The 21,388-nt window shown below is 41.9% G+C and overlaps 2 protein-coding genes and 1 long non-coding RNA gene across 11 annotated transcripts in view; 1 reads left to right on the plus strand and 2 right to left on the minus strand.

The window, feature by feature from the left end:
- The window catches only part of LOC131500448 (uncharacterized), a 126,980-nt gene that overhangs the window by 4,083 nt on the left and 101,509 nt on the right, over positions 1-21,388 (plus strand). For 8 of the 9 annotated variants that reach the window (XR_009256288.1, XR_009256287.1, XR_009256289.1 and 5 more), the window contains exon 2: positions 13,908-14,169. This is a non-coding gene — a long non-coding RNA (uncharacterized LOC131500448). Of the gene's footprint in view, positions 1-9,938; positions 10,068-13,907; positions 14,170-21,388 lie in introns of all 9 variants that reach the window. The other variant, XR_009256292.1, reaches the window with a different exon arrangement.
- GCSH (glycine cleavage system protein H) lies at positions 1,348-14,533 on the minus strand. The gene is made up of 5 exons (XM_058709709.1): positions 14,253-14,533; positions 10,824-10,903; positions 9,342-9,405; positions 3,641-3,772; positions 1,348-1,998 (listed from the first exon to the last, which is right to left on the minus strand). Exons 1-5 carry the CDS (start codon positions 14,398-14,400, stop codon positions 1,901-1,903), a joined length of 522 nt encoding a protein of 173 aa, XP_058565692.1. The 5' UTR covers positions 14,401-14,533; the 3' UTR covers positions 1,348-1,900.
- LOC131500447 (polycystin-1-like protein 2) overlaps positions 19,359-21,388 on the minus strand; it is a 95,135-nt gene continuing 93,105 nt past the window's right edge. Inside the window, exons 42-43 of the mRNA XM_058709710.1 lie at positions 20,917-21,048; positions 19,359-19,757 (exon numbers count right to left, since the gene is read on the minus strand). Coding sequence (XP_058565693.1) covers positions 19,566-19,757; positions 20,917-21,048 — 324 coding nt within the window. The 3' untranslated portion in view covers positions 19,359-19,565. The remainder of the gene's footprint in view (positions 19,758-20,916; positions 21,049-21,388) is intronic.

Genomic DNA, 21,388 nt, shown 5'->3' on the forward strand with positions numbered 1-21,388 from the left:
GCAGAGAGAGAGGGAGACACAGAATCGGAAACAGGCTCCAGGCTCCGAGCCATCAGCCCAGAGCCTGACGCGGGGCTCGAACTCACGGACCGCGAGATCGTGACCTGGCTGAAGTCGGACGCTTAACCGACTGCGCCACCCAGGCGCCCCTCAAATTAATTTTTAATAATTAAAAACTAACAATTATACATACAGGGAGACAGTCATCCAAGATACTTTGGGTACTTTCTTGATAAAGGTGCAGAGATACAGCTCAGCAGTGCCATGGCCATTAAAGGATGGTTTCTTTCTACTGAGGAGCAGGGAAGATTTACCTATTTCCTTTAGGTTTTCACCTTTGCTGTTTATTCACCGTCAGAAGGTGGTCGTATTTGAATACCTCCCTTTTCCTGCACCAACTGGGAAAAATGATAGAGGTGTTTGCTCTCGCTGCGTGTACTTATATTGGCAACCTAAAATTATCACTGGGCACTGTAAACTTGTTTAAGCTGCAAAGAATATTCAGTAAGTCAGTGTCGGAGCTCATAAAGTTTCACTATGTCTACTGCTGTTCCCATTACTTGAAATGGAAACCTGAATGTGGTTTACTTACTTAAGGATGCTGTGTGCTATGTTGATCAAACTTTTACCTTTCCTTGTTTTCCTTTTCTCTCTTCTAACTTAGCAGGATAAAAACAAAATAAGTCAGTGCTTTCCTTTTGATTATGTTAAAGATAACCAAAAAATGGTACTTAATACTATCAGGCAATTAGGTCTGTTTTATTTGTGACTAAAAGAAAACATTTTCCTGGAACTCTTCATTGTTATGGCTTAAATTGCCTTTTATTTTTTATTTGTTTAGTGTTTAAGTGTATTTACTTATTTTGAGAAAAAAAGAGGGCACAAGAAGGACAGAGAGAGAGAATCCCAAGCCAGGTCTGTGCTGTCAGCACAAAGCCTAATGTGAGACTCCAACTCACAAACAGTGGGATCACGCTCTGAGCTGAAACTGGACACCCAACAGAATGAGCCACCCAGATGCCCCTATATTTCCTTTACAAGGGGCACCTGGGTAGCTCAGTTAAGCATCTTGATCTCTCAGTTTGTGGGTTCCAGCCCCATGTTGGGCTCTGTGCTGACAGGACAGAGCCTGCCAGCATTCTCTGTCCCCCTCTCTCTGACCCTCCCCTGCTTACATGCACACTCACACACTTTCTCAAAATACATAAATAAGCTTAAAAAAAAAAAGATACATATAAAAATAAATAATAAATTCCTTAAATAACTTTCCATAAGTTAAAATTAGCATTTTCACAAATATTAGCAGAGTCACTAAATGAAATAGTAACAACAAAACAAAATACGTGATTAATGAAGTTGAATGTTTTATTAAACTATCTTCCTGCAAGGCTGTTGCTTCACCATATAAAAATAGCACCAGCAAGCACAGTATATTACAAAATTAAGATAATATTGTTCTTTATCTGACACTATACAGCTAACAGACCTTTCTCCACTGCCACTTATTTCCAATGGACAGATCATTTAAGTATTTTGACCCCAATCCAGGTATAGATGTAAGCAAGTGAAAATTCCCAAAGGTTTAAGATGACATTGTTATCCTGGAATTACATAGTTTTTATAACTAATTTCTAACCACAGCTGATTTCAGGATTCTGAATAGTATAACTGCAGCCTAGCCTAAAAATCATCGGGTGTTGCAAAAAAATATACATACTGTGTTTATAGGCAATCGTTAGAAAGTTAAGGGGTGTTTTCTTTCATTAACATTGTTGCAAGTAGTTTCTTTTTGCACTGGTATTGCTAAAAGTTGCCATTTTAAATCCTCTGTGCACCATTAATTTAAGACAACTATGCTAGATTAAGTTGTTTCATACTAGTTTATTTAGGGGTTCCATTTTTACTCCTCAATAGATTTTATGTATTTCTCATATGCTTCTTCACTCATCAATTCATCCAGTTCTGAAGGATTACTGAGTGTTATCTTGATCAGCCAACCTGCAACCAAAAAACAGTTATCATATTCCAAACTATCTTTTTAAAGTGTCAAAGTCAAATGTGTTCAAAATGTAAAAATTTCTGAGTGCCTCAAAATTTAGTATTCTTGACATAAATCACTCATTATTTGTTCAAGGAGAGTTATATTTTAGCCTTAACAATTCAGTTAATATCTTTGCATATCACAACTGAAAAGAATTAAAGCTGGAATAGTTTCCACCATAATGGATTAAGGACTCAACTTCACACCTGTCAGAACGGCTAAAATCAAAAACACAAAATCAAAAACACAAGGAACAGCAAGTGTTGGCAAGGATATGGAGAAAAAGAAACCCTCATGCACTGCTGGTGGGAATGCGAACTCATGCAGCCACTGTGGAATACACTATGGAGGTTCCTCAAAAAATTAAAAACAGAACTACCCTATGATTCAGTAATCACAGTACTGGGTATTTATCCAAATACAAAAACACGAATTTGAAAGCATACATGCACTCCCCTAGGTTTCCTGCGGCATTATTTACAATAGCCAATTATGGAGGCAGCCCAAGTGTCCACTGATAGATGAACGGACAAAATTGTGGTATATATACAATGGATTATTACTCAGCTGTAAAAAAAAAAAAAAAAAAAAAAATATTGCCACTTGCAACAACATGGATGGAGATAGAGAGTATAATGCTAACTGAAATAAGTCAGAGAAAGACAAATACCGTATGACTTCATTAGCATGGAATTTAAGAAAAAAACCAACCAAACAAAGGAAAAACACAGAGGCAAACCAAGAAACAGCCTCTTAACTATAGAGAACTGATGGTTAGCAGAGGGGAGGTAGGTGGGGGAATGGGTGAACTAGGAGCCGGGCATTAAGGAGTACATTTATCATGATGAGCACTGACTAATGTATAGAATTGCTGAATCGCTATATTGTACACGTGAAAGTAATATGTAACACGATATATTAACAGTACCGGAATTAACATTTTTTAAATGAAAAGCAAAAAGCAAAAACTTTAAGTTGTCATAACCATCAACAACTAACATTGAGGGATCCAGATACGCAGACCAGGGACAGCTTTCTCTCAGAGAAGAAACGCTGTAACTGCTGAGGTGAATGGCAGCAGCAAGCAGTAGTTGAGTTAGAGGGAGCAGGTGACAGGCAACAGAGAACTGCAAGCTAATCCTGGTTTTGCCATTTATTAGCTGTGCGACCTTAACAGATAAAACCTTTGGAGCCTCAATTCACGTACAAAATGGAGAAAATTGCTGCCCCCCATACTTCCCCAGGTTATTGGGAAGATGAACGTATGAGAAAACTGGCACCTGGCACAGTGGGTGTTCCTCTGCCGCCACCCACACACACAGGGTGACTGGGTACTTCGTGTCTGAAGAAGAAAATAAAGAGTCCCAACAGTGACACCAAGAACTCTAAACTAAGGCAGTGTTTTCAATGACAGCGATCTTAAACATAAGCTTCAATACTGAGCTAATCTGTCTTTCCCTTTTTTAAAGCAAAACATCCCTATTTACTATCAAAAAGTGCAAAAAGATGAAGTTAAAATCAGCTGAAGCTTCTTTATAAATCTAGGTTAAATGTTAACTGTAGCAATAATCCTTTGAAAAAGTTCTAGCAACAACTTACCATCTTCATAACAAGATTTGTTGACAAGTCCTGGATTTTCTGCAAGAGCTTCATTAATTTCAGTTACTTCTCCTGATAGAGGAGAATAGAGTTCACTAGCAGCTTTCACACTTTCCAAAGCACCAAACTCCTCTAAATTGAGAAAATTAAAGAAAATATCAAATATCACAAGTCAGTAACCTGAACATATAAAATATGGAGTAGTCACCTTTAATACAGGCATGATAAAACATTCTAAATATCTTTAATTAAAAATAAAACCATAGGGGTGCCTAGGCGGCTCAGCCGGTTGAGGGTCTATTGATTCTGGCTCAAGTCATGATCCCAAGTAGGATTGAGCCCCGCATTGGGCTCCACGCTGAGTGTGGAGCCTGCTTAAGATTCTCTCTCTCCCTCTACCCCTCTCCCCAGCTCTCTCTCTAGAACAAAATAAAACCACATATTTTTGTCATACTCCTGTCACCTGTGAGAAGGGTATAAATATCCTCAGTAAAGTGGATCTGTTTTAGACAGAGTGACAACAAATGGTGATGTATCTGAATACCAATGTATTTAATAACTTCAGTAAAAATTTTCTTTCAATTTACTGTAGCTCTGAAAATGAAAATTTTAGGAGATTCCAATAATGGTGAAGTATCTTATCAGACCAGCCTTCCTGCACATAACAATTATAAACTCTGGACAAAACATAAAAAAACAATGATATGAAGGCTCTGTAGAACGACTAAAAGAGAAGTCAGTCCTTAAAGGGGGCCCAAACTGGGTGTGATCTTGATTTGCATAATTTGTGCCGACAGCGTTGCCTCAAAGTGCACAATGTAACTAGAACACAAACAGAAAACCAGTCTTAATTGCTTGACGGATTAGAGGACAGAATGTGGCCTGCTAAGGTGGCTGGAAATTGAGGGTTGAGATCCTTAAAAGAAGAGAGCCATGATGAAGAGAAAAAGTCAACAGATCCCCAAATGACCCATAGACCCACATACTGGAATAAGCAGAGAGCCTAAAAGTAGCTATTATAAATATGTTATGTTATAAACATGTTCAGATCTTTTAAAAGTTCATCTTATGTTCATCATGAGGGAATACCTATAAAGAAATGGAATTTAAATGAACATTCTAGAACTGGAAAGTATAATATCTAAAATAAAATTCACTGGATGGCAATAACAGAAGGGTCAGGGAATGTGAAGAAAGAGCATCTGAAATTAACCAATTAGATTGGTTATTTCAGTCTTTTGATAAATTTTTAAAGCACTGAAAAAACAGCCTCAGTCGTGTGGGACAACATCAAGTGATCTAAAGTGAATGATAAGAATACAACATGCCCATATTTGTGGGTTATAGCTAAAATAGCGCTGGAAATTAATTAATATCTTTGGGTTTCATCTACAAAGAACATCTTAAAACAAATGACCTGGGTTCTAAAGATACTAGAAAAACACGAACAAAAGCAGTTAATTTATGGAAAGTAGACAACACTTGAAAGAAGGAATAGTGATTTTTTTCCAATGGCTTTTAGCCTGAAGAGAGGCACCCATCTGTGCTATGTGGGGCAGCCAAAATTCTGAAAGAAAATCTCAGTCTTAATTGGCGTTAAGGAACCAGAAGACAAGTGTTTGAGGCCACCACAGCTACTGGAAAGCGAGGTGGGAAATCCAAAAGAGACAAACTAAAAGGGAGCACCAAAAATCCTGTGTATAAAATCTGCCCAGGTCTCTGAACTATCCCTCAGCCATGCATGCACCAGGCAGACTCCCAAGTGCCCCAGCTGAGGCCAGAAGAATTAAACTTCTATTTTAGCTGCTATCCACCACAAGGGAGACAGCATTTTACCATATGGGTAGAAAATACTTAGTAAGAAGTCAGAAAAATTAGAGCAAATTAAATCTAAGTTGAAGGAAGAAAACACAGATAGGAGCATGAAACGGACTATAGAGAAAATTAACCATGAAAATGTGCTTCTTTCAAGATTAATACACTTGATAAATAGCTACCAAGAATGATCAAGGGAAAAAAAACAACAAAAATCACTACAAATATGAAGGAACAAAACAGGGGTTCTTAACTGTAGATCCTGCAGATATAAAAGGATAACAAATGAAAAATGAGCATTTTTACACTGAATTTCACAACAAGAAATGGAAAAACTCCCCCCAAAACATAATAAAACCAAAGTAAGGCAATGTAGAAAATATGAATAGCCTTATATCTATTTTTTTTTAATGTTTATTGTTTTGAGAGAGAGAGACAGAGAACACAAGTGGGGGAGGGACAGAGAGAGAGGGAGTCACAGAATCTGAAGCAGGCTTCATCCAGGCTCTGAGCTGTCAGCACAGAGCCCGATGTGGGGCTCGAACCACTAGCCACCCACTCACACCATGAGATGATGACCTGAGCTGAAGTGGAAGCTTAACTGACTGAGCTACTCAGACGCCCCTGAACAGCTTTATACCTGTTAAAGAAATTACATTACATGTCAAAAACCTTCCAACAATGAAATCATCTGACTCACAGTTCACTGGTTAATTCTATCATTTAAAGAATAATACCAGTCTTGCACATTCCTTCAGAAAAAGATAGGTGGTGAGAACATTTCCAAACTTAGTCCAAACAATATAACTAATTCCAAAATTTGACAAAGCCATTATAAAAGACCAGTATCTCTCATGAATATTAATATGAAAATTATTAATTAGCAAATCAAATCCAGTAGTGTATTTTTAAAAGACAATTTTTGCATCATGTCTACCAGGAATGCAAGGCTAATTAAACACTTAAAAATAAATCAATCTTGGGGTGCCAAAGTGGCTTAGTCAGTTGAACATCTGATTCTGACTCAGGGTCTTGGGATCAAGCCCTGCATCTGGGTCCAGGTTGAACATGGAGCCCACTTAAGATTCTCTCTCCCTCCCTCTGACCCTCTCCCCTGCTTTCGTGCTCCCTCTTCCTAAAATAACAAATCTTATTAATCACATTAACAGAATAAAGGAGAAACCCCTATGATCACGTGAATAGATGGATAAAACAAATTTGACAAAATTCAACATCCATAAATGATAAAAACTCTCAGCAAACTAGATAGAAAGGAACCTCCTCATCTAATAATGGGCATCCATCAGAAACCCCACAGCAAACTATCATGCCTAATGATGCAGTCTTTGATGCATTCTCCCAAGATTAGGAACAAGGCCAAGGCAATGATGTCTACCTTACCACTTCTATTCAACATTACACTGAGGGATTGGTCTAGTGCAATAAGGCAAGGGAAAGAAATAAAATGCATGAAGATTGAAAATAAGAAATAAAGGTATTTACAGATTACATTGTTTACATAGAAGATCCAAAGGAATCTACAAAACTATAAGAACAGTGAATTTAATAAGGCCTGAAAATGAAAGCAAAAACTATTGTGAAGTTTCAAGAAAAAAAACACACGGAGAGTACCTTTGCAAACTTGATACATGCCAGAGTTGCTCAAACTTTCTCGGTTCCCAGTGCTTACTTTTCATTTTTAACTACAACTATTTAGTGATATGTGGCTGCTGCATGCTATACAAGTTCGCCACCACAGAATCAGCCTGAACACAACCACTGCCTTATTTGATGATCCTTGCTTACTTTCATGCAGTATTTGCTTCAAAGACACATTACCCAAGGTAACACAGTGAGATCTAATATTGGAACTGTTAATTCCATTGAGCTATCAGTTGTGTGGGGTCCAAAAGAGATAAAAAATTTTAAATGTCCCACAGCACCCCCATGGCACTAGGGTGTATAAGATGGGAACTATGGAAACAGACAAAGATTTCTTAGAGAAGATACAATGTTCTATATATAAATATTATAACTTGCACTTGTTAAAAATTAAAAGCTTTTAAAAAAAAACACAAGAAAATTAAAAGGCAAAATCACAAAATATGACAAAATACTCACAAAAAATAGCCCTGAAAAAGGATTTGAACCTAGAATATATAGAACCCAAATAAATTTGATAAAGACTTGACTAGAGACTAAACAACAACAACAACAAAACGTGAGTGGCAAAAAGCATGTGGAAGGGTGTTCAACAGTAATTTGTCATTAGGGAAAGATAAGTTAAAACCACAGTGAGATGTGCAGTGCCTACAAACTCTCATACTGCTAGTGAGAATGTCAAATGGTACAACCACTTTATAAGAAACTGCCAGTTTCCCAAAGTTAAACATATACTTACTACGTGTAAGCCAGAAATTCTACTTCTACATATACTTACCCAAGAGAAATGAAGACATCTACAAAATAGACTTATACAAAAAGTTTATAGTGGCTTTATTTCTAACAGCCAAAAACTGGAAATAATACAAACATCCATCAACAAGGGAAAGATTAAAGTGTTACACAATGGTACACTATTCAACAAAATATGAACAGTAGGTCACAATATAAATAAATCTCAAAATCATGATACTGGACAAAAGAAGCCAGACATAAACTGTGGTTCCTTTTGAATGAAGTTAAATAGATAACACTAATCTATGGTGATAAATCAGAGAAGAGGTTGTCTTGAGAAGGGTTTTAATGGGCAAGGTTTATAAAGTGTTTGTCAAAACTCATGGAATTGTACATATATCGTGCGTTTTCACTGTATGTAAATTGTGCATTAATTTTATAAGCACCTTTAGCAGAAAGTTTAAAGAGAGCATTCATTAGTTTAGGGATACTTATGTTAATAGAAGTTTTTTCAGCACAGAAAGCAAGTTCATGCTGCTCACTTGCTGGGAAGAGATGTTTGGAAACAGGATCTCCTGCTTGAGAGCAGCAGAGTGGATCACAGTAAATAAAACACCATAAAAGAAAATAACAACTGCTCTCATGTATAGAATGAAGAAAAATGGACAAAGATTATCAATCACAAGGGTCTTATTATGATATCGGAAAAGGTTCCTACGAAGACCTTCAAAAAGAGGGATAGGACTACTGAGAGCCAGGAAGCAGAAAAAGTTCAAGCAAGATAAATAATGGGGAAAGTTTCAGCAGAAGAACTTATGGCCAATACTGTCAAAGATATTTAGAAAAACAGATACTTAGGGCTGTAGGGCTGTCTTCTGTATGTCACAGAGCCCATGAATAATGTACCTGGTTCTACTAACATTATCAAGCACTCATCTTATGTTAAACATTATGCTTAATTTCACCTTAATCTTTAAACAACTGTGAGGTAGCTATTATTATTATTATCATCCCAACTTAAAGATGAGACTCAAATTAATTTCACCAAAATTACACAGCTGATACATTGTGGGGTCAGGATTTAGAATGAGGTTCTGACTCCTGAGCCCACTCTTTCCTGATATTCTTTACTGCCTCTAAAGAAAAACAGATTTTACCTTCTCATCCTACTTTTGGATCTGGCCATTTGAGAAAGTGATGCTTGAAGATTTTGCTGCCATTTTGTGACCTCTGACACAAAGAGGCAGAAACAGTAGGAAAAGTCATGTCCTTGATGAACCTTCACTGTGCCAATAAGCCAATCCTGTATCCACCTGTCTCCAGACCTCTTGAAGGAGATATAATAAACCTCAACTGTTAAATCTACTTTTAGATGAGTTTTCTGTTACTTGAGTAAAAAGCACTCTAACTGACCCTAGGTGCAAACAAGTTACTATTCAAGGTAAAGAAAACTTAAGGCATGAATCATATACCAAGATGAGAAAAATACCTTGCTTGTTCAATTTTGTCCCAACTTCAGGCAGACTACAGTAAACAACATCTCCCAAAGCTTCCTAAAACAAACAAAACAATAACCTTTAAGAAATCAAATTAAACCTCCTAGTGAATAGAAACAAGCCAAACACCAATACCCTATCATTCAGATAGGGCATATTTTACACTTGAGGGGCTGCATTCTTTGGTTTTTCTCACAACTTTAAAAATGCAGAAATGGGGCGCCTGGGTGGCTCAGTCAGTTAAGCGTCCGACTTCAGCTCAGGTCACGATCTCACGGTCCGTGAGTTCGAGCCCCGCGTCGGGCTCTGGGCGGATGGCTCAGAGCCTGGAGCCTGCTTTGGGTTCTGTGTCTCCCTCTCTCTCTGCCCCTCCCCCGTTCATGCTCTGTCTCTCTCTGTCTCAAAAATAAATTAAAAAAACGTTAAAAAAATAAAAATGTAGAACTATTTTTAGCTCAGGACCTGCAAAAAAACAGGCCACCAGTTAGATTGGCCCACAGGCAGCAGTGACTCCGGTCACAACCTCCACCCCCCCATATACTAGAGCTCCTCCGAGAAGAAACACACTTTGTGCTTTTTCACCTTTGCAGTTTTGCTTAGGCCATCTCCCCTCCTGTATTTGCTGAAATCCTACCTACTGATCTGCAAATCATAGTCCTCAAGCCTTGTACTCCATGAAGACCTTGACTCTGTTTGTTAAGAAGTGAGCTCCCCATCAGGTCAGTGAGTTACAACCGTGTACTATTCATGCCATCCATCTTGCGATGCTTTGTACGTTGTCTTCCATGAAGGAGATTCCCCTCATAAACTCCAGGAGGGGAAGACGACACTTGTACAGTATTGTACACAGCACGCTGCTGTACCGGGCCTCAGTAGGTACACAGAAATGCCAGTGAAGATACAGCTGCCATTGATTCTCAGTGCCCCCTTTCCCCTTTCAGCCCCACCCTACACACAGACCCAGTGGAAAAATCATGGACTCATACTGTTATTTGCCTTCTCATTTTCTTCTGCATAATTTCTCAACAAGGGATCAGTGGGAGATTAAGAGAAAAAGATTGGCTAAATAAAGGGTTCCGCCTTGGTCCAATCTGTGCCAATTTAGGTTTTCCTTCTGGAGCGTGTATTCACATGGATCCATGGATCATGGGTCATGGATGCTCCACAGGATCTACAAAACACTGTCAACACTCTAGCCTTTTACTTGCTCTTACTCTCTCCTTAACGACCCCAAATGGAACAAACATCTCTTTCCTGAATAAGGTGTGTTTACTTTTAAGTGTTAACCTTTCAATAATCTCTTAAAACACTATATACTGCCCTAACTAAATTACATTTTTACTTGCTTCACCTATGATTGATGTTCTTGAAAGAACTCAAAATACTAAGGGGCAGAATAAACAATTTTTAAAGGTAGAGACAATCCAAATTAGGCAAGCGCAGACTGTTTTCAATATTTCAAGACAATCCAGTACCTGTGCAAAATTGCTGATTCCCACTGTTCCAATACCATTTTCTGTTGTTATCCATTCATGTTTGTCTGTGAATTTACGCACTAAAACAGAAGACCAGTATTTCAGAAAAGCAGTGGCACCACTTGTTAAAAAGCACTTTTCATATCAATGCTGTCTAAAGGCAAGACTTTCCCAGTATTTGTGTTTGACTTACTGACCCTGCCTTTCAGTACACTGCCCAGGAAAAACCAGATCTTGTGAAGACAGAACATCTTCTCAACAATAGGATCATTTAGACGACCGTGGCTCGATGTGAACACCTGGTGCATCTTTTGGAGATTTGATTTTTCCAACATTAGTCTAAATCATGCATATAAACTATTTTGGGGCACATTTCAAAGTATACTTATCTATTAGTGATCTGTGTTACAGAATGTAGTCTGTTCCTCTATAGACAGATGTGGGTGAGGGAACATAAATGCTTATAATACTTATAAATGCTCATAAATGACTTAACCTAAAAAAAAAAAAAAAAAATGCCTCTTTGGGTAGAGTTGACCTAAGAGGACTTCACTGCAACTTGGTTATAAAGTGGAATCTTACAGGAATGAAAACGACTTGGATCAAATTATATAACTTGACTAAGTTCTTAGGATTTCATTTTAATTGAAATAACCTTGTCCTTGAAGAAAGTGGCTACTGTCATTTAAAGAAACAAAAATTTTTTAAAGCATATGCTATCTTCTTAAATATATGTATCATATTCTGAGGCCAAGCATTTTTCCCAAAAAAATGCATCAGAAGCTAATGGGAAAATGGTTCACTACCTCAAATACTGTTCTAGAGTAAGCCTTGCTGGTTCACTCTTCCCCCTTACCCAAAAGATAGCTGTGCTTAAATTGCTTTGATGTCACAGCTCTGAAATGCAGCAGAATGTAACTACTACTTTCTTTTTCCCCTAATCATGAAAAAACTTCAATTTCATATTCTTCACTGGAAGAAGTCGGAATCTGTCACAAAGGAACTTGCTTTGCTTCATTCCACTTCAAGTAGTTAACTGCTTCAGGTCAATCTGATCTCTCCATGTAAAGTTCATACTTGGTGCTCTGCCTGCCACTCTCTCCCGGCACTGCTTTTTCTGGACTACTTCAAGTTTAGAACCTCTCTCCTGCCAGGAGCCTTTCTAGCCCTCCAAGCTTGGATTCGGGGGCCATCCAACTTACTCCCACAACGCTGCACCAGTCTCCCTGAGTCCTGACCATACAAGCACAGAGCACCTGAGGAGCTACGCATCCAGCCCCTTTGTCAGTTCTCCCCAGGAAGGAGACTAAGTACACAAAGCAAGCAAAAGCATGGTGTATCCCACTTTCACTTGTATTCCCAGTTCTAAACACTGTGCTTGGCAAACAGCACTCAGAACTTGAGGGAGTAAAATAACTTTTTAGTTTAGTTTATTAAGTAAAGGAGATTTTGAACAAAATATCTACGTAGGTATTTGGCTACAACACTCACTTCTCCCTGTTACAGCTGTAGAACTGGCTGATTACAATACCAATTATGAGCAGTTCAAATCCAAATACACCTTTTTAAAGTAAGGGCTGGACAACAAATGTGACTTCTCTGACACAACTGTCTTGATTTGGGCCTTGCCATCTTGCCTAATTGTAAAGATAATCTTAGGAGTAAGGCTGCCCTCACTCAGTTTAGCAATTGAGCGACCCCAGGTTTAGAGGAGAGGCAGCATTAGTAAGGTAAATGCATGAACGTCCACTTAACTTAAAAGTCCCTAAGACATTTTAGTAGACCAAGCTGTTGAGGCTAAAGACCAGAGTTAGTTTAATTCTCCTTTAACCCTTGGCCCAAAAGGGAAAAAGTGGACAAATTAGGTAAATAATTACTTTCTTACTGAGCATTTAAAAACATCGTTTTGGGCCTCAAAATGACGTGTTTTCAGTAATTTATGTGTTTGCATGTTCTTCCTTTCAAAGCCACTATGTGGGGTGCCTTGCTGACTCGGTCAGTAGAGCATGACTCTTGATCTCAGGGTCACGAGTTCAAGCCACACATTGAGCATGGAGACTCCCCCCCCCCCCAAAAGTCCCTTCTAATTCCCTAGCCAGACAACCTATATTAATATTGGCCAATTATTTTTTATTATTTGATCCTATAATATTTCATAACAAGTAACATTTACCAAGGACTTACTATTTGTCAGGCTACTTGTACAGAGAGGTTACATTTCATTTCATTTCAGCCTCCCAACAACTTTGTGTGGTAGGCATTATCATTTCCACTTTTCTAATAAGAGACTCAGAAGTTAAGTGACTGCCCCAGATCACATAGCTAATAAGAGGTAGAATCAAAATTGGAACTTGGGTCTCGGTTTTAAAAACCTTGGTGTTCAACCAGATCATGGGTGTTGATATTTTGGACAATATTTAACTAGATGTAACAGTGAATAACCAAAAAAACAGACTTTAAATTCAATTCTTATCTGAGATATGCTTTCCTCTTGTATGCAAATCGGTAATTATTGATATGTGTCACCAACAAAACTAAAGGAATATATTAGCAACGAGAGAGTAGCAGCTTTATGTTTCAGACTGGAATAAATAAATGTTATCAATTCTTCCAGTTCCAAACAGGTTTCTGAAACAGTCAATGAGACAAGAGCCATCACATACCTATTCACCCTAAAGTAAGAAGCCTGAGTTCTTGGAGGTGCAGTTAGTGTCTCAAGCATTTGCGCAGGCAGTAAGAAAACGTTTTCTGCAGCGATAATTGCGCTAAAATAGAAAGTATCAGAGATGACCAAGATATTTGTGCGCAGGGCTCCTGGTTATTTCAGTTTCAAGTCCGTGTGAGGCCTCATTTCTGTCCCAACACATCCACGATTCAATAGACTTGAGCAGAATGTATGAGTCCAAAAGACTATCTCACTGTTTTTGGGAAATGGCCAAATCTTCAAAGATATGCTCGCTTTTGCTGGTAAAAATCTAGCTCCCGTGCTTTAATTTCACTAAGTGCTCTTGCTTTAATTTGACTTCAGAGTTCTCAGTGATAGCCCACATAGCAAACTAAAGCCTACTATGTCTCCACTTTTAGGGCCCACGATACACACATATGCAAGATAACCTAAGGTCGCGAAGGAGCCAAGCGACGCTTGCCCGGTTCTCCAGCAGCGAGCGGTCGTGCGTGTGTGCCAGGCTTCCTCCTCCTGGCTCCCCAGCCCGCAGGACAAAGGCTGCGGTGTCGGCCACGCCACTTAGGGAGGCAGCAGTGGCCACGCAACCGGAGATCCCAGCAGTAGAAAGCGTGGGCAGTGGTCACCTCGCTAGACCCGGGTGGTCAGCACAGGAGAGTCGAGGTAAGCATTGACGAGGGGACGGAGACGCCCAGCCCATTCCCCCGAAGCGGCCGGGCTCACCCCACGTGCCCGCCCGCGCTTACCAGACAGCAGAGCGGAGCCCGTGCGCAACGTCCGGACGGCGCCCGCCCTCAGCCCCCAGGGCCGCGGCAGGCAAGGCGCGGCGGGCGCGGAGGCGGCGCGCAGGCTGCAGGCCGCAGACCGCATGTTCCGCACCGCTCGTAGCGCCATGTTCGCAGAGGTGCGGGGTCGCGGTGCAACGTCTCGGGAGCCCCGGCCGAAGGGGGCGGGGCGGGGCGGGGCGGGGCGGGGGGCGCCCCGGACTGGAGCGAGCCGGAGCGAGCCGGCTGGTCTGAGGGGCGGGGGCGGGGCCCGGGTGTGGAGGGGCGGGGCCTGGTAGGGCGGCGCGCGGGGGCGGGGACTCCAGGCGGGGAGCGACCTCGGATAGGGCGACGCTAGAGAGGGGCGGAGGGCCTGCGGTAGGGGCTGAGGGTCAGGGGCGGGGCCTACTGCAGCAGGCCGAGCCCTACCGGGCGGCGCCGCGGGTCGCTGGCAGGATTGGGGGGGAACGGGCGGGGCCTAGTTCCCGGGAGTCAATTTCCCGCAGTGAAAGTGCAAGGTCAGCAGCTCCAGCTTTGCTAACCTGGGGGACCCGCCCAGGCAGTGAGAAGGGTTCCGGCAGAGGTGGCTTCGCAGGGCGGGCATTCTCGTGCCATTGGGTCTCTGAGGTCCTGGGAAAGATAGAGTGTCCCCATTCCCGTTAAGTATGCTCCCGTGCTTCTACAGAGGATCAAGGTCACCCAGATCGGGACTCATAGCCAGGTCTAAACAGAATCATTCTCAAAGGAGACTGTCGTTGGGTATTGGCCCAGGTAGCTCTGACACATAGTTTCTGTTTGACTTTGAGAAATACTGGAAACAATCCAGGAGCCCACTTTATTACTTTACCGATCCCAAGAGGCCTGGGTACCCCCATGCAAGGGACAGACAGAAGCTCCTAGAGAAGCAAAGACTTGTCCAAGGGTCGGGAGTGTCTCCTTGGTGGAGACTGGATGGGAGCCAGTTAGCTAACGGAGGAGCAATCAAAGGGCAAAGTGGAAACCCAGCATGGTCAGTTCCTTGCTTAAGTAGCCAGCCCTGGGACCAAAGCCTTTCCAGAAAAACAGAAGTCCTGTCCCCATCCAAGGAGACAGAAAATAATTAAGTTCTGGGAAAGACTTCACCGTCAACACAAATTTTATGGCATGGGCAGGAATCAGTGAAGAAACAGTGGAGTGAAAAACACCTCAAGCTCCACATCATTATTACAGATTGTCATCATCACATATTCCTTATTATACACACCTTAAAGCGTGTGTGTATGTGAGTGCATGAAGGGATGTTTGGGAGACTTCCGTGTTGTTGCACTGAGCTTCCACCCCACTTACAAAATGGGCATTGTTAGCACATCTGTGCAGTGCTTGCAAGGGCTGTCATGCTCCAGTTTCCTTTTCCTTGCTATATGCCTGGGACTGTGCAAACATTACCTTTTTAATCCTCTCCAAACCCCTTTCTGATACGTATTACTTTCGTTGCATAGATGAGGAACGGGAGGCTCGGAAAAGTTAATTGACTTGCCCGGGAGTGGAATGGGGAAGGCATGTCTAGCTTTAGCAGCTGCTAGGTGGCAGTAGCAGGACTTGACCTCTAGTTGGGCTCACCGTCAACTGCTTGTAAGGTCTGCCACTTGCCTCCCTTTGGGATGCTGACTGGCTCACAGTGGTCTACTCCAGACTGCAGATCTTGGCTAGCTTCTCATATCAATATTCTGTTTTTATTGTTGTTTTGTTATAAGCCAATATAGCACAATGCAAACCATGCCCTAAAATATTTATTCCCAGCTCTACTGATGTATTTGGTGCAAAGAACAAGGTCACATGTCAGTCTGTGACCTGTATCACATGCCCTTCCACCAAAACAATAGGCAGTGTGTCATTTTTTAAAATCTAATAAGTATTGAGGGTAATCACAAATTATTTTTTTTCCTAATTGATAATCATTGTAACATCCATGGCTTGAGATTTAAAAGGTCATCCACTGCACGTTTGGTACAACCACCTGAGAATTGCCTGTGATCTTTTCTCTCAAGTGTGTCAGAAGGGGTCCACTCATCTCTTTAAGCATTTTTTCCTCTCATAGCAATACAGTTGAAGGAGTTGCCAGTTTGATATTTACAGTCAGAAAAGGAGTGGAGACTAGATGAATAACTTACAACTTCTCCAGATCTTAGAGCTTTTCATATTTAAAACAAATAGACTGGAGTGCCTGGATGGCTAAGTCGGCTAAGCATCTGACTCTTCATTTTAGCTCAGGTTATGGTCTCCCATTTCAGGAAATTGAGCCCCATGTCGAGCTCTGTGCTGACAAAAGCCTGTTTGGGATTCTCTCTCCCTCTCTCTCTCTCTAAAAAAATAAACATTTTAAAAATAGATAGATAAGTAAATAAATAAAACAGACTGTGTATCTGGGTAGGTTTCTGTACCAGTGTATTGGGGCCTGTGTGTATACTGTGCTATGGGTTGTCTGATGAGCATCCCTGCACATTTAGCTCACGTTCATGCGTGACACAATAAACAATGGATGATGGGCTTTCTGTTGGATAGAAGATGATGAAATCCCCAAGGTTTTGTGTATGTTGCATGTTATGTGGCTCCTTGTGAACGATCCTTTTTTTATATTCAGGGTAAGATCCTGATTCAACTGTCCTAAGAAGACATTTAAGCTCTCATCCAGATACACTTGATCTTAGCCGAAAGGCGGAGAAGCGATAAGCTCTCATCCAGATAGAAGCCAGTAGTTCAGCTCCAGGGTTGATGAAGTCAGTCATCAAGCACTCATGTTCCTCTCATCTTTCTGCTCTGCTGTCTTTGGATTGTTCCCCATGGTGTCAGAGTAGCTGCACAAGTTCCTGGAGTGTTGCTCAGGCCAGACCATGTCTAGCAGCATAAGATGCCATCTCTTTGTGTCTCTTTTTATTGGCAAGTAGGCCTTTCCTGGAAGTGTCCTAGAGACTTCAGTTTTCATTGGCTGGAACTGGGTCGTGTGACTACCCCAAATCCCTCATTGTCAAGGGAAATGGATTAGTATCCAAATCAGGATTTACATTGATGTGGCTACAGGGGCACTTTCCCATGAGTCTCCTGGGAAAGGAGTATATGGCTACTTGATCAAAGTTGGGTTCTGATAGCAAAGAGGAAAGCATGGAATGGATTTGGGGCAGGCAGCCTAGAGGAGGTATGTGTGTGTGTGTTGGGGGCGGGAGATGAGTGAGCTAGAGAGGATATGTGAGGTGCACTCCCCTGCACGGGGGAGGGGAAATATGCCCTTATCCACACAGACACCTAAACACCTTTTATTGTCTAGATCTGTGGTTCTCAGAATTTAGGGCATGGTTAGCAAGTCTGACTGCACATTGGAATCACCTGGAGAGGCTTTAAAATTATTGATGCCTGGGGGCACCTGCGTGGCTCAGTCAGTTAAGCATCTCTTTTTTTTTTTAATGTTTATTTATTTTATTTTATTTTTTTAACGTTTATTTATTTTTGAGACAGAGAGAGACAGAGCATGAACGGGGGAGGGGCAGAGAGAGGGAGACACAGAATCTGAAACAGGCTCCAGGCTCCGAGCCATCAGCCCAGAGCCCGACGCGGGGCTCGAGCTCATGGACCGCGAGATCGTGACCTGAGCTGAAGTCGGACGCTTAACTGACTGAGCCACCCAGGCGCCCCAAAGTTTATTTATTTTTGAGAGAGAGAGAGAGAGAGAGAGAGACAGAGTGAGAGTATAGGGGAAAGGAAGAGAGAGAGGGAGACCCAGAATCTGAAGCAGGCTCCTAGCTGTCAGCACAGAGCCCAACGCGGGGCTTGAACTCAGAAACTGAGAGACTAGCCAACTGAGCCACCCAGGTGCCCCAAGCATCTGACTCTTAATCTCAGCTCAGATCTTAATCTTGGGGTCTTGAGTTAAAGCCCTGTGTTGGGCTCCACACTAGGCATGGAGCCTACTTTAAAAACAAAACACAACAACAACAACAACTTTGATGCCTAGGTCCTAGGTCAAAGATTCTGAGATTCTGATGTTTGGGATGAAGTCTGGGGCATGCAGCCAGGCTTGAGAACTACTGATGTAGATTACCAGTTCCCAAAGTATCACCTAAGGAACACTAGCCCTGACTGGGGTGCTTCAAAACTGGATGCCTTGGTCAAAAAGTTTTGGGAATCATTGCACACTTTAGTTGTGTGCTCGCCTCATTCCATGAGACTCACAATGCATATTTAGCATGTTAAAAACTCTCACAGTTCCCATGCTAAAGAACTTGTGTAACATTTATAATCTAGTGTTTGTCATATTTATTTGATTCAGAAACATTTCTGGGGGAATGACACCTATTATGTTGAATTTTGTCCCCTAAAGAAATAATGTTGAAGGCCTAACCCGTACTAATCAAAATGTGATCAAATTTGGAAATAGGGGTGTTGCAGATGTGATTAGTTAAGATGGGGTAATAATGGATTAGGATGGGCCCTTAATTCATTAGGACCAGAGGGGTGCTTGAGTGGCTCAGCAGGTTAAGTGTCTGACTTTGGCTCGGGTCATGATTTCTCCATACAAGAGTTCGAGCCCTGCATCGGGCTCTGTGCTGATAGCTAGGAGCCTGGAGCCTGCTTCAGATTCTGTGTCTCCTTCTCTCTCTGTCCCTCCTCCACTCACACTCTCTTTCTCTCTCAAAAATAAATGAACATTAACAAAAACTAAGTAGGACTAGAGATCTTATAAGAAGAAGAAAAGAAACACAGGGACAGACACACAGGGAGAAGGCCATGTGATAACATAGACAGAAATTAAAATGATCCTTCTACAAGCCAAGGAATACCAAAGGACACTAGAAGTTAGAAGAAAAGACTGTTCTGACACTTTGATTTGGGGCTTCTATCCTCTGGGATGGAGACCATAAATTTCAATTGGTTTAAGCTACCCAGTTTATGCTACTGTGTTCCTCTCGAGAGGAAGAGAGAGAGAGAGGGAGAGCGATGGCCATTAACACCTCTTGGACACAATTTGAGAAACCCTGAAATAGAATCATTCAGAAGCAATCCCCGACCAACCAAGAAGATGAAGTAGTCCGTAGAGGTCATTTTTTTCCCCAAACTCCAGACAGTATTTGTTTTATTTCTAGGAGGAAATACATTTGAACAGTCTATGACAATAGTGGCAATTGAATGTACTTAAGCGTATATTTTTCTTATTTTTTTTACTTGCCAGGCTTGGTGACTTTTCTGTGGACACAGAAAAACATTGGCCTGGAGAGACTGTAGACTCACTGGGAAGCATAGGCCCAAGGCTCTGGCCTTCCCCCTCTATAGATGTTCGTGTGTGGATGAAGAGCTTAAAGCTTGGGTGCAGCTGACACAGGTACAGGGAGGCCGGACCTCTGACAGCAACTCGGGCTGTTCCCTGCCACTTCCAGGGTCCTCTCTTTTACATTTAATGCCCAGGAAACCGAGTATTTTCGCCAGCAACAGATTGGCAATCTCTCCTTCCTCCGACAGCTGTAGAGGGAAAAAGAACCATACGACATACATAGAACCATTCTCTTTGGGGGGTTTCTTCCTTCCTAAGGGGAAACCATGGTTTTATTGTTCAACTTGGTCTCTGCCAAAGTCACTGCACTGTGTAGAGTCAGTTTTCTGTTGGGATTCCCCTTCTTCTGGGAATCCCAGGGGTGTGTGCTCCCACCTCTGCCCTGATGTTTCTTCTTCCCCTGTGATGAGAATGACAGTATTCCCTCTACCACCCCCAATCGGGGCTGTTAGGAATGTATGTACAAAGACCCTCATGCGTTGCTGCTGGGAACATGAATTGGTGCATCTGCTTTGGGAAATAGCTTGCCGTCTTCTCAAAATTTAAACTTGTTACCATATGACTTGTTGAAACAAATTTCTGGGCCCAAGATGGAGCTGCTCCAGCCTGGGGTGCCATGTCAGCAGACTGAAGCTTAGAGAACTTTTGTGTCCCTGTAAATGCTTCCCTTTATCAGAATGCAGTATGTCAGGTTAGCCAACCTCCAAACACCAAGCCACCTCTGAGCCCTATACTTCTTTTCTTTTCCATCTCGCCACAAACAAGATTGACTGTGTGGCCCCAGTCAGTCAGATATATTTTCATTTTTCTCTTCCTTGTTCTTTATTCTTTTATCCTATAAAAGCTTCCTGCCTTCCACCCCATTTGTACTTCTCTGAATAGAGACTGTCCACTTCATGGAGTGTTAAGGTTTGTATCACCTAACTTGTCTGCCTTAATAACTTTTTAAAAGGTTTCAGCCTTGGCTGTATACTAAAATCACCTGAGAAGATTTCAGAAATACATGTGCTTGGCTCATTCACCCAAGGATTCTGTGTGTATTGGTCTCAATGCAGCAGCAGGCATCCCAAAAGCCCCCGCGTGATTCTAATGTACACTCAGGGCTGAGCATCACTGGGGTCATGAACCAAGTGCCACCTTGGGAATCAGGAGACCCGATTCTAGTCTGCCCTTCATTTGTTTGTATTCTTGAGGAAGGTATTTCCTCCTTCTGGACCTATTTCCCCTCCCATGAAATGAGGGCTTTGAGCTACAGAGGTCTCTCACATCCCCCTCATGTCTAGTGCTGCTCAGTCACTTCCTAATTCAGGGTCAATGACTGTTGAAGAATAAGCCAAAGGGACTCACCTGATCATATTTTTGCTCCTCATTGAAGGCCACCAGGATGACAGAGATGAATAGATTCAGCACCACAAATGTCATGAAAATGATGCAGGACCCAATCAGGAAGGAGCCAAGCACTGGGCTGTAGTCCAGGACCTGTCAGGAAGAAAGCCAAGAGTCACCCCCAGAAGTCCTGTGTCCTTGTAGCCACTTCCCCATAGCCATCCTCAGAGGGAAAACTGGTTCTCAGACTAGGCAGAGCCTGGAACCAGGAAGGATCCCTTTTGTCTGGCAGCTGAGAGCACGGGCATTGCTCTAAAGAGCTGCCAAGAGATGGGGTGCCCGGATGGCTCAGTTGGTTAAGCAGCTGACTTTGGCCCATGATCATGATCTCACAGTTCGTGAGTTTGAGCCCTGAACCTGGCTCTGCACTGACAGTGCAGATTCTCGATTCTTTCCCTCTCCCTCTCCCTTTCTCTGCCCCTACTCTCCCCCT

Source organism: Neofelis nebulosa, chromosome 17 (assembly GCF_028018385.1).
Source record: "Neofelis nebulosa isolate mNeoNeb1 chromosome 17, mNeoNeb1.pri, whole genome shotgun sequence".
In the NCBI taxonomy this organism is placed as follows: Eukaryota; Metazoa; Chordata; class Mammalia; order Carnivora; family Felidae; genus Neofelis; species Neofelis nebulosa.